This window comes from Cydia fagiglandana, chromosome 21 (assembly GCF_963556715.1).
Source record: "Cydia fagiglandana chromosome 21, ilCydFagi1.1, whole genome shotgun sequence".
NCBI classification, from domain to species: domain Eukaryota; kingdom Metazoa; phylum Arthropoda; class Insecta; order Lepidoptera; family Tortricidae; genus Cydia; species Cydia fagiglandana.
In genome coordinates, this window is record NC_085952.1 from 12116950 (window position 1) to 12130390 (window position 13441).

Sequence of the window (13441 nt, forward strand, 5' to 3'; positions counted from 1 at the left end):
TGATAATATATGCGATGCTGATGAGCAATAATGTGTCAACCAACATTAATTTAGCAATAAGATGTCACCTGAAAAAAATTACGCTGAAATTGACATTTTATGAAGTGGTTCGGTTAGATTTGACTTTTTCATTATGTGGCCAACCGAGCATTTCAATTATGATGATGATGATGATGAATGATTATGAATGATGAGCACATCATGAAATTATCAATTCTAAGGAATGGCTACGAAATAATTATGTATTTTCATGTTGAATATTATGACACGAGATCTTACTTTTTATATTGTACTCAAATAATAAAAGACTAAATTAGTAAATTGTATAAAACATGAGTAATTTTGTTATCTTACTGTGCAAAAGCTTTTAGTTAAAGGTGTTACATCTCACCACAAGATAAGTATCTTGCGGTCGGTCAGACCACTTGTTTTCTATATTCAAATGAATTTTGCGGTAAAAATACTGCAGAATCTGATGGGATAAGCTTTTAATAATGCTGCAGTAATGATACCCTAAGCTTCGCAAAGTGCTAACAGGGTCACATTTTACTTACTAAACATTGTGTCTACTAATTGAATCTAACTTGTATTAAGGGTATAAAGTACTATAAGTTTAATTTTGAATGGTCTGTTAATAGTGTTTACGATTGTACTACTTTTCGTATTCTGTTTGATATAATATTAGTACCTATGTGAATATTAAAACAATTGATTTGGAAATGGAAAAACCATGTATATTTTAAGTTCTTTATTTGTACGATTTGAAAATATATCATAAGTACGATGTATATATAAGTACGAGTATGTTTATCTTAAATATTCATATATACAATATAATTATAATGTGTATAATTATATACTAATCATAATATCATAATGAGCAATAATACACGTACATAAATCATACATACATAAAATAAAGAAATATGATAATAGACATGCTATCAATGCTATACATTATAAAAAGGACGTGAATGAGTTAATGATAATGATAAATGATGAATTATAAAACAAATATCACAGTTTAAATAAAAAAATAAAAATAAATGTTAACTAACTTATAATGAATACAATATCAAGTGAAATAAATTGAGGACTTAGAAGAAAGGACTAGAATTAAATAATCGAACAAAATAAAATTATATGTACAAGTATTAGTGAGTATCAAAAATCATTGTGAAAACAAAATACACAAATACGGATACCGTATAGGGTCTGATATAAATACTAATATAGTATAACAAGAAGGGCCATACAAACTCAGAACAACCGTTTATGAAAACAACAACACTCCCTTACAAAGGGATCAAATAAATAGTAATAAATAAACTAAGGCTAGCAATAAATAAGCCTGCTTAAATAATCTTTAAAGTAAATGCCCGCATCTCAATGATATTGACTATAAAACAGCGGTCATAGAGTTGATCCTTGTGGAAGTCAAATGGCTTAGTTTAATCAGACTTGACGTGAGCGCCGTAGGCGAGGTTCTGGGCGTCATCGATGGACCGTCCCCAGCCATGGCCGCTGCTGGCGTAATGTTCATCATGATGAGGGTGGGCCACGACTTCGTAGCTGGTCTCATGGTGCTTGTGGGCCAGAAGCTTCTTCAGGGCGAGGATACCGGCGACGAGGAGGGACACCTTGGCGAGGAGCAGGGCTTTGGTGGCTGCAAAGGCGATGATCGCAAGGAACAGGGGGATGAGAGCGGTGATCTTCAACTTGGCGAGAGCTAGGAGAGGCAAGAGCTGCTTGATCTTCTTCTTTTTGCCACGAGCTGGAAAAGAGAAAAGAATAATAAGTAGACGTACACACAACACACGTAAAACGTACAAGTTTATGAATGATTCAAAATTAGATCATATTTCAAACGTGTTTCGGTTTCGTGATTACGAGTACGATCGCCTGCGGCATAATGATTAAGATGTAAGATATTGATTTCAACATGATAGCAACATTTATAAAATTTAGATCAAGTTCAATACTATCCGGATATATTAATGTCTAATCTCTCAAAAAATTCAAATCTCGGGTAGGGGAGACCGAGGTGAGTTGTGACAGAGGAGAGTTGTGACATTGTAGATTTTTTGGAATCTATTAACTAAAAACTAGGTCGCAATAGCGCGCGTTTGTTAGTTGAAGTTGCGAGCTAACAAACGCACACTGTTGCGAGCTCACTAACAGTTATTAGATTCCAAAAATCGACAATGTCACAACTCTCCTCTGTCACAACTCACCTCGGTCTCCCCTACTTATTTGTTCAGTTTGTTTTTAAATCCGACCGAGTTGACTGTGGCTTACCCGCATTCTTGAGGATCTGAGTAAGTTGTCAGTCTGAGTACTAGTCAAATATAACGGTACATTTATTTTAATCCCGCTTGACCGGGTTTGATTTTATTGTAAAGATCGACTGGTTTATATGACCTAATAGAAGCAAATTCATTAATCTTTCCCGGTTGTATCGACTGAGGGGATATTTTAAAATGTTTATATAATATACGTAAATATGCAAAACATTACATGCACAGCCAAATGATTAAAAACTACTGTTTTACATCTAACCGAGTAAGCATTTTGTAGCTAGGTATATCGTTTCTTGTTCAGACCAAAGGGCACCTACCCACTCATTCGAAAGCAATTACATCTTTGAAAGTTAGAAGCCAGTTATGGCTAGATTTCACGATGACTTGCTCGCGCGAACAGGTTTCCATGAAAGTTCAATGCGACAGAAGGACTCGACCACCGACTACTCTAATGACCGAAGCAAGAATGCAAGTACTACTTTCACAGAGGCGAGACAAGTGTTAAGTGGCAAGTGCGTACTTGTACTCGTTTGGAATATGAATGGGATTCTAATTATGGTAATATCAGGTACTATGCGAGGTGAAATCAAAACATCTGGATCAGCTAGTGGACTTGAAATGGTTTTGATGAAAGCTGGGCTAGAGTTAAGCAGGCCACTGACGAGCCTTCCAAATGGATGCCGTTACAATGGATTCATCCAAATGGACGGCATCCTAATGTTAAACATTGTACGTTTTTGACATTCACGGACCGATTTTGGATTGCAGCCACGCTATTTGGACTGTTGGAAGGCTCGTCAGTGGCCACCTTTATTTACATAGAGATATGGCGGCAATGCTTCCAGAATTAATTTAGGTATTGTTTGTTGTTGTACGTGTTTCAAATAAAGACAGGTGTATTCTTTTTAAAAATTTACGAAAGTCAGAAAAAGTGAATTTAATATATGGAACACACATGTGTTTAAATAACTGGCATGTGGTAATAGAACAGTAACAAATTAATACAAATGCTTACTAACGTGCCTTATTAAGACGATAAGTCCGGCATTCGTACTTATTCTGCTTGTGCAATATAAATAGTTTAAACGCGACCCGTCCCGGTTTCGCACAGGTTACACAAACCCTTAACAAACTAAACACCTAAATCTTCCTCAAAAGTCACGCTATTGGTGTAAACTGCCTGAATACCCGTTCAGTAGTTGTTAGTATATCGCAATTATCGCGAACATACATTCAGACAGACAGACGCGGCGGTTGACTTTTTTTATAAGGTGTAGGTAGTGCTAAATAAATAAGTAAAGAAAGTCGTCGACATAGCAGTGAACGGTACTGAAATAAAGTTGCATTTTATATAATAAAATGCGTTGAAAACGAGTCCTTTATTGCGGGTTTACGAGGAGATACCGTTGCATACACCGTGAAAGATATGTAAACAAATACTGCCGTATTACCAAGGATTAAGGTACAAAAGTGTGAGTATCATCGTCAACCGTACGGTCAACAAGTCAAGCTCACGCACAGGTATATAGCCATCTTGAAACCGCGTGTAACCGATGCTGATGCTACATGACCTGACAGGCATTCAAGCGAGTCTAGAAATCTACGACAGACTGAGATTTGTGACGGTCATTCAACGCATCCGTCTTTCTAGGTAACACGATGTTTGTGTCGTTCTAGATTGAACGTTGTAGGAATACGAGTAATGAGGTAAAAAGCTTCTAGTTATTGAACAAAGTTAAACTAAATACAATTAGAACAACTAACAAAAACAACAACTAGATATAAGTACTTCTTACTAATTATATGTTTTTTTTAAATATGTCTTTTTGTACAATAAAGAGTTTACTACTACTACTACTACTAGATGGTTGAAATTCCGGGATAGTATATGTATCTTATTTTTAAAATGCTTTAACACAATTTCTTTAAAATGGTTGTCGCCAAAAGTAATCTTTACTAACATGTTGTTAATTTAACTTATAAAATAACTGTAATTCATTTTCTTACCAACACAGTTTAAAAGTAAAATATAACTAAATAAGTCATTCGAAAACTATAACTGTATCAATCATGGTAATAATTTGATAATGGAACCGGTATATACGACCATTTTACAATTTGAAAGTGTCGAATAACACTAAAACCGGAGTGTAAGTAAAAGTTGTTTTGATCTCGTTCAAATTGGTCATCATTAACTCACTTAGATCATCTGGAGTTGTGACCATTAAAGTAGTCATTGTTTGACCACAAAACTCTTTGTTTTGCTCCATTTCTTTTTTTAACCAAGTGTGAAATATTGAATCATTGAGCTAGATTTCTTTTTCTATTTGCATTTCGTAATCTTGTTTGGTTGGTTGCGTAACGATTGTAATATTAAGATTGGAAACCGAAAGTTCTTGGCAAGCTTTACAAGTGTTTGTAAGTATGCCTCACGAGTTTTAGTTTGCACTGAGGATACGTTACTCGTATAGTACGGTGAAGTTATCTCGTCTTATGTCATTGTTATGCGTCAAATTAGCACGCATATTTCCAAGGTTAAGAGTTACTTTTTCTGTTGTTTCAGTGTACATATTTTGCTTTTCTTTTGTATCGAAGTATAACACGTTTGCTTGGTTTGTAAGATAGCCTTTATTTTTACATTATTAAATTGCACAACGGGACTTAATCGCGTATTTAAGTTTTAAGATTTACCTCCGAAGACGACGTTGTGCAATTTAATAATGTTTAATAATCGTGAAAGTTTAAATCAGAGCCTTTATTTTTGTTTTCACAAATAGCAAGATTTAGTTGTATAATTTATGAAGCATTTTTTTATTATTAGGTAAAATTGTGCTAAAGTAACATAATTTGAGTAGGTAAATTATTAAACAACTGTCTAATTACGATTTTTAATTTTTATTTTCTAGATTTTTACATATAAATCTAACATGACCCACATCTATAATGTAATTTTTGACGATCATGAGAAGATAAACATAATTTTGACGAATCGAGCAAATATATAGTGTAATTTCTATCTTGAAATAAAGAAAGCTAAATCTAAGTCATATGTGGGTATTTTTAGAAGTTTTGTTATTCGTTATATTTTTCAATACCTAGATTAGGAAAATTACATTCAGCTTGTTAAAAAAAGAATCTTTTCAAATAAACATGCGAATCATTTAAAGACTTTACACGAAATACGAAAAATACATAAAAATTACTTTATGTTTGTCCCTAAATGTAACATAATGTTTACCTTATTCACGCGATTTGTTTGCCACAGTTCGCTAAAGAATCCTGAGACCAGCAACCTAATCCCAATAATTATCCCAGACACACGTCTTTACAAATGCCACAGCCATTTGATCTTTCAGCATAGAGGGATTTAAATTTAATTTATTTTAACGTACACAAACCACTAACTATTTAAACTAGAACAGATCGCTTAGGGCGGGTCAGGATAAACAATAGAAATAAGTACGAGAGATGAAGTCCAGTTTTGGTTTCAATAATGGGATAAGATTATTTAAGTTATAACTTAAACTTTCTTACCTTCTTCGAGCGACCTCCTCATGCCCTCAACAGCGAAGGACGGCAGCTTAAACTGGATGACATGATTCTCCAACAGATCGGCAGCAGAATCCACCAGCCGTGACTCCACGAGCGCTTCCCTGGCTCGAGGCTCCTCAGGCAGAGGATCCAGGGCACGAGCTGACCTCGGAGACCCGTTCCCGACCAAGGTCACTCCATCAGTCAGACTCAACTCCCGAGCTGACGACAACGTCTCCACATACTTTAATGCCTTCTCCTGCAACCAAAAAAAACTTTTAACTCATGCACTTATTTTATTATTTTAAACACTTATCACTTTGATCACATCACTGAAGTCCAACCTTCAAACACAAAGACACATCGCCTTCGGAACACTCCTTAACCACACCCATAACACTCCCAACGATCCCCTGATCTTCTTTTTCCGCGGTAGGCATGCCCCGCGCCACCGCGACCAAAACTAGGACAGCTAAGCACCTCATGTCGTCAGCTCAAACAACCCCTAATGAAAGTTAAACACCAAGTGTGCCCACGCAGTATAAAACGGTCTGTTTTAAGCATGTCACCCCCACCACGGGTGTTACGTGCGCCCGAGAAAACTGGACCTAAAACTCGACGATTAAGGTGCTACGAAAATGATATCACACTGATACGGCGTTGCGTGGATGCACGTTTTTCGGGGTTCATTAACATTTTGTGTCCATGTGTGTGTATGTACTGTGTATGATCCCGGATCAGTGGACGCGCCACATTGTGTGGGATGAGACTTCTTCCCTTTGGGACCTTTCTTGTACCACTCCTAAAGCTTTTAGTACTCATATCTGTGGAAAAAAACAAACCTTTTTGCACATATTTACGTACTTGTTGAGATGTTGTCGAAGTACTGGTTTACTTAACGTTTTTGGTATTTATATCACGCATGGCCATTGAAATGCTATTATCAGACTGGCTAAACTTTGATGGGTTGTTTAAAGTCGTTCATACGTTTCTTTTGCGTGTGTGAGCATCTAAATTGTATGATTGAATGGTGGAAATCCAGTTAAAGTTTCTAATAGTACATGTCTGACTTGGTATTTAAATATAGAAAGTAAAAGTACTTAAATGAAATCTAAGCAGAGCAAGCCCTACTGGGAAAAGCACTCACTTTGTACCATACCTAATACATATAACTATAGTTATTTGTACAACAAGAGATCAAAGTTTAATATTTCTTCGAGTGCTTATTTTGAGTCCCGTGCAAGCGAAAGATTCTATAATAATATAATTATTATTATATAATTATTATTAATTATTATTTCACTTTATTTATTTTTCGTCTTAGGTTAGGTATTTTTATAATCTATATATATAAACGTGAAAGACCTGACTGACTGACTGACTTAAATCAACGCACAGCCCAAACTGCTGGGACTAGAAAGTCCAAATTTGGCAACTAGATTCCTTATAAGGTCTAGGGGTCCACTAAGAAAGGATTTTTCAAAATTCATCCCCTAAGGGGGTCAAAAAGGGGATGAAAGTTTGTATGGGGTTAAAGTTTTCTTTTAAGCTAGGAATTTGAATCTTCGTAAAAAGATATATTATTAAAATATAAGAAAACTAATTTCAGCGATTTTGAAAATTCATCCCCTAAGGTGGTTAAAAAGGGGTTGAAAGTTTGTATGGATATCAAAAAATTTTTCGAGTGGTGGACTTTAATCTTTGTATTTAGGGATATAATTAGAAGACAGGAAAAGTAATTTCAGCGTTTTGTTAAATTCATCCCCTAACAGGGTTAAAAAGGGGTTGAAAATTTCAATCCATTACAAATGCTTTGAAACTTCTTAGAAAGGCATAATAGCCGATTACAAAAAAAGTTATTGCAACGTTTTTTGGAAATTCAACCCCTAAGGGGGTTAAAAGGGGGATGAAAGTTCGTCTTCGGGTGCAAATTTTATTTTAAGCTAGGAACTTGAAACTTTGTAAAACAGTATCAAATACAAATACAAGAAAATTTATTTCAGCGTTTTAGAAAATTCATCCCCCAAGGTGTTGAAAAAGGGGTTGTAAGTTTGTATGGATATCAAAAATTTTTTCGAGTGTGGGACTTGAATCTTTGTATTTAGGGATATTATTAAAAGACAAAAAAAAAGTAATTTCAGTGTTTTGTAAAATTCATCCCCTAACAGGGTTAAAAAGGGGATGAAAGTTTGTATGGGGTTTAAGTTTTCTTTTGAGCTAGGAATTTGAAACTTCGTTAAAAGATATATCATTAAAATACAAGAAAACTAATTTCAGCGTTTTTGAAAATTCATCCCCTAAGGTGGTGAAAAAGGGGTTGAAAGTTTGTATGGATATCAAACATTTTTTCGAGTGTGGGACTTGAATCTTTGTATTTAGGGATATTATTAGAAGACAGGAAAAGTAATTTCAGCGTTTAGTAAAATTCATCCCCTAACAAGGTTAAAAAAGGGGTTGAAAGTTTGATTCCAATACAAATGGTTTTGAAACTTCTTAGAAAGACATAATAGCCGATTACAAAAAAAAAGTAATTGCAACGTTTTTGGAAATTCAAACCCTAAGGGGGTAAAAAGGGGATGAAAGTTCGTCTGAGGGTGCAAATTTTATTTTAGGCAAGGAACTTAAAATACTAAAATTAAAATACAAGAAAACTAATTTCAGCGTTTTTGAAAATTCATCCCTTAAGGTGGTGAAAAAGGGGTTGAAAGTTTGTATAGATATCAAACATTCTTTCGAGCGCGGGACTTGAATCTTTGTATTTGGGGATACTATTATAAGACAATAAAAGTAATTTCAGCGTTTTGTAAAATTAATCCAACAGGGTTTCAAAGGGTTTCAAAATTCCAAATGGGTTTCAAAGTTTGAATCCATTACTAATGCTTTGAAAATTCTTAGAAAGGCATAATAGCCGATTACAAAAAACAGTAATTGCAACGTTCTTGTAAATTCAACCCCTAAGGGGGTTAAAAAGGGGATGAAAGTTCGTCTTCAGGTGCAAATATTATTTAAAGCTAGGAACTTGAAACTTTGTAAAATGGTATTAAATTAAATGGGGTTAAAGTTTTAAAGTTTTCTTTTAAGCTAGGAATTTGAATCTTCGTAAAAAGATATATTATTAAAATAAAAGAAAACTAATTTCAGCGTTTTTGAAAATTCATCCCCTAAGGTGGTGAAAAAGGGGTTGAAAGTTTGTATGGATATCATACATTTTTCGAGCGCGGGATTTGAATCTTTGTATTTGGGGATATTATTAGAAGACAATAAAAGTGATTTCAGCGATTTGTAAAATTCATCCCCTAACAGGGTTAAAATGGGGTTCAAAGTTTGAATCCATTACAAATGCTTTAAAACTTCTTAGAAAGACATAATAGCCGATTACAAAAAAAAAAGTAAGTGCAACGTTTTTGGAAATTCAACCCCTAAGGGGGTTAAAAAGGGGATGAAAGTTCGTCTTGGGGTGTCAATTTAATTTTAAGATAGGAACTTGAACTATTTGCAAAAAAGGTATTAAATTAAAAAACATAAAAACTAATTCAAGTCTTTCTGAAAATCATCCCCCAAGGTGGTGAGAAAGGGGTTGAAAGTTTGTATGAAGATCAGATATTTTGTGAGTGCGGAACTTGAATCTTTGTATAAGGGCATAGGCACCTATTATGAGAATACAAATAAAGTAATTTCAGCAACCAACATCAAAGTTCACTTGACTTCAAACTTCATACAACTTGCTAAAAAAGAAAGTACTTAATTTCAAAATTGCTTGGATATGAAAATTATAGTACTAATAAAGATGTAAAATGTTGAAGATAAGATTCCACGCGGACGAAGTCGCGGGCAACAGCTAGTATGAATATAAAAGTAAAATATAAAAACACTTACAAAACAATAAAAATACATATAAACACATTATAAAAAACCTAACCTAGGGTGCCGCCAGCAGCGGGGCAAGGCCCAAGCTACCGGTGGTCAGGGCTGCAGAGAGAGGAACCGACGTACTATCCGCGCCGTGTCCAAGATCACCGCCTTCTGCATCTGTCCCTTGATCCAACCACCTAGCGAGAGTCTCTCGAGATGTTGGTCGAGACTCTTCGCTATTAAACCGTTCACTGAAACGACTATCGGGACAATGATCGTCGAATCAACATCCCACATGGCGGTTATCTCGTGAGCCAAGTCTAGGTACTTACTGGACTTGTCCTTCTCGGCCTTCACGAGATTCCCATCATGGGGGATGGTGATGTCAACGAGCACGGCCCGACGTTGCGAACGATCTATTATCACAATATCAGGCTTATTAATTATTATTTTATTATTATATAATCTAATTTAGAATCTTGAGCGTAGTAAGGGATTCAAAAGCGCACGAGATGTAAATAACTTTGATCTCGTGTAGTACACAAAATTTTTCACCCTAAGCAGTGAGAACATACCTAGAGGGACAGATAATAGAACCCAAGTATATCGGACTTGTATTAGACCCCGCATGTTGAAATGACATTTGACTATAAAGGTCACTTGAATGACTCAGTGGGCAAAATCGCATTTTGCTCACTGTTTTTAAGAAGCAAAGTACCCTTGTTCGAGCTGCTGAGGTGAAAAATAATTTGTAGGTTCGGGGTACTGTTTTGCTTCATAGTATGTAAGACTTCCCGGAGATACACTATTATAGCTATAATTTGAGAGATCTCCTATCGTACCTACCCGGATCGACAACACATCTGTTACACATTTGCGTCATCCAGTAACGGTAAAAGCTTCGCCATCAGGCAAAGTGCACACTAACTTGTAGTAGTAGTAGTAGTAGTAATCACTTTATTGTACACAACACAGGTTTACAAAAATAAATTACAGTAATGGAAGTACAAAGGCGAACTTATCCCTATAAGGGATCTCTTCCAGCTAACCTTCGAATAGATGAGAGGAAAACTCCAGTCAGGTCAGATAGACAAACTTACGGGATGTACAGTAATATACTTGGATGTACTTGTTTACACATGTTAGGCTAGGTTAAGTTTATTATTATTTATTTCAATCTATTCCAGTACCAGTCTATTGACTATGCATAAGTATTATTCAACAACACTCAATTCTAAAAAAACGCGCATTTAATAACTTTGTATTTGAAATAAATTTAAAAAAAAACTTAAAAGTAGCTACAAATAATGGCTGCTGTATCCTTTTTGGAAATAAATGGAAACATTCGATATTCGGTTGGATTACTACATGAGATCAGCATTCGTTTTACCTGCACAAAGACACGATCTCAATATTTTTTGTAAAATTCCAAAATAACAATACAGGTATCTAAGAATTAGTGCATACCAAACCAAAGTGCATCAGGTGCAACTCAAAAGTGCCGTACGGAGCGCATCGGCGCGAACGCATCCGCGCCAGTGCAGCTTTCTGATACTAAAGTGGAGTCCGGCTTCAATTAGAAAAGTTGTTTCCCATTAAGGCTTTGTTTACTCATAGACCGGTCAGGATTTCATACTGGACGTTAGTGAATGAGTTTCATGGATTTATCAAGATCTTTACTGCTACTTTCTTACTGAGCAAGGACATAAAAGCTCGGTGAGATATGCAAAAATTGAGGTTGTAATATTTTTGCGGAAAGATATTCGCTGTTAAAATGAAGCTATATCTAAAGTCTAGTAGACAAATAGAAAGTCTTTAAGTATAACTTCATTTTAAGTGAATATCTTATTAAATAAAATTATTCGAAATGAACTTTTTGTTTATTTAAATACAGGCTGAACAAAAGATTGTGACAAAAAAAAAATATATTTCCTACTTGAACGTCTTTTGCATAATGTCATTAAAATTAAAACTACGAGTATAATAATTTTACTACTTTTATTTTCCTGCTTTGAATTTGATACGCAAACGTTTGATAATTTATCAACAATATCTTCTTCTTTAAGTGCCTTCTCCATCCCGGAGGTTGGCGACCTTATGTCTATATGCCATTCTATCTGAAGTCATGCGAATTAGTTTCTCTGTACTGCCCACGTCCAGCCTCTTATGTTCCGTGTCCATGATATTCTCCTTCTCTCCTTCTCCCACGTCCTCGTTTCCCTTCAATCATATGCAGTATTATCAACAATATGCAGTATTTTATTTATAAATGGATGTATTTCTTTGTACAATGTTACGCTTCATAACTAACTCTTACTTTCATAAGTAGACAACAATGACTTGCTTACTTAGTAAATACTATACTTTTATGAGGTTATATTTTACATTATAAAACACCAGTATGAAAATTTTCTTTTTCTATTGTTTTAGCTTTGTAAACTCCTTTCTTTTCTGTGGAACAATGGGTACTTTAATGGTATAAGTATGTGATTATTATCTTTATCATCAAGTTTTTACAAATAAGGGCGCGCTGATTTAGGATGATTATAGGAAAAATGTTTTGGCTATCAAAAAGTCATCATGATACTCGTAATGTACCTAGTAGTGTAGTCGTAGTGTACAGATTTTTTCACCTCTTTTTAGGGTTCCGTACCCAAAGGGTAAAACGGGACCCTATTACTAAGACTTCGCTGTCCGTCCGTCCGTCCGTCCGTCCGTCTGTCACCAGGCTGTATCTCACGAACCGTGATAGCTAGACAGTTGAAATTTTCACAGATGATGTATTTCTGTTGCCGCTATAACAACAAATACTAAAAACAGAATAAAATAAAGATTTAAATGGGGCTCCCATACAACAAACGTGATTTTTGACCAAAGTTAAGCAACGTCGGGAGGGGTCAGTACTTGGATGGGTGACCGTTTTTTTTCTTTTTTTTGTTTTTTTTTTGCATTATGGTACGGAACCCTTCGTGCGCGAGTTCGACTCGCACTTGCCCGGTTTTTTTAGTATTTTAATTTGATGTTATCATATTTTCATCAAACTCTTATTTCACTTAGACCACGTTTTAATGACTTTTCTTTCTTTTTATTTTCTACCAAATGTGGTAAGTATGCAGACTTAGAGTCTGTTCGGAGAGAGACGCGTATTGTATTGGGTCCCATACATTCCACGATTCTTCTGTTTCCACACAGACTCTATTTACGTATTTATTTCAATCCAATAAAACACTTTTCATCAATTCCAACTTTTTATAATAGCGAGAAATTGTGTATTGTGTAATATTCAAAGTGGCGGGCATATACCTAAAGGGGCCCACTGATTAACAGTCCGCCGGACGGTATCGGCCTGTCAGTTAGAACAAAATTTTGACAGTTCCGAACAGCTGACAGGCCGATACCGTCCGGCGGACTGTTAATCAGTGGGCCCCTTAACTGTCAATGATACGTGTCACAAGAAAGTGTCATTCACGTCGACCGTTTTTTGGAGCCCATCCTCTGTCTATTCTCCTGAGCTCCAGAGTCATTTTTACAGTTTATAATTTACCTTCTTTTATTCCATTATAATTACAATTTATATTTATTTTAATCCTTTTAGGACATCGAGACTTAGTTGGCTGTATACTACATTCCGAGAGTGCTGGTGACCTAGCGGTAAGAGCGTGCGACTTTCTATCCGAAGGTCGCGGGTTCAACCCCGGCTCGTACCAATAAGTTTTTCGAAACTTATATACGAAATATCATTTGATATTTACCATTCG

At 35.4% G+C, this 13441-nt stretch overlaps 1 protein-coding gene across 1 annotated transcript; it reads right to left on the reverse strand.

The window, feature by feature from the left end:
- Positions 1-1078: 1078 nt before the first annotated feature.
- On the reverse strand, positions 1079-6331 carry LOC134675229 (uncharacterized). Its single transcript, XM_063533443.1, has 3 exons — positions 6176-6331; positions 5835-6090; positions 1079-1774 (listed from the first exon to the last, which is right to left on the reverse strand). The coding sequence occupies exons 1-3, from the start codon at positions 6314-6316 to the stop codon at positions 1452-1454; spliced, it is 720 nt and encodes a 239-aa protein (XP_063389513.1). The 5' UTR covers positions 6317-6331; the 3' UTR covers positions 1079-1451.
- Positions 6332-13441: the final 7110 nt, after the last annotated feature.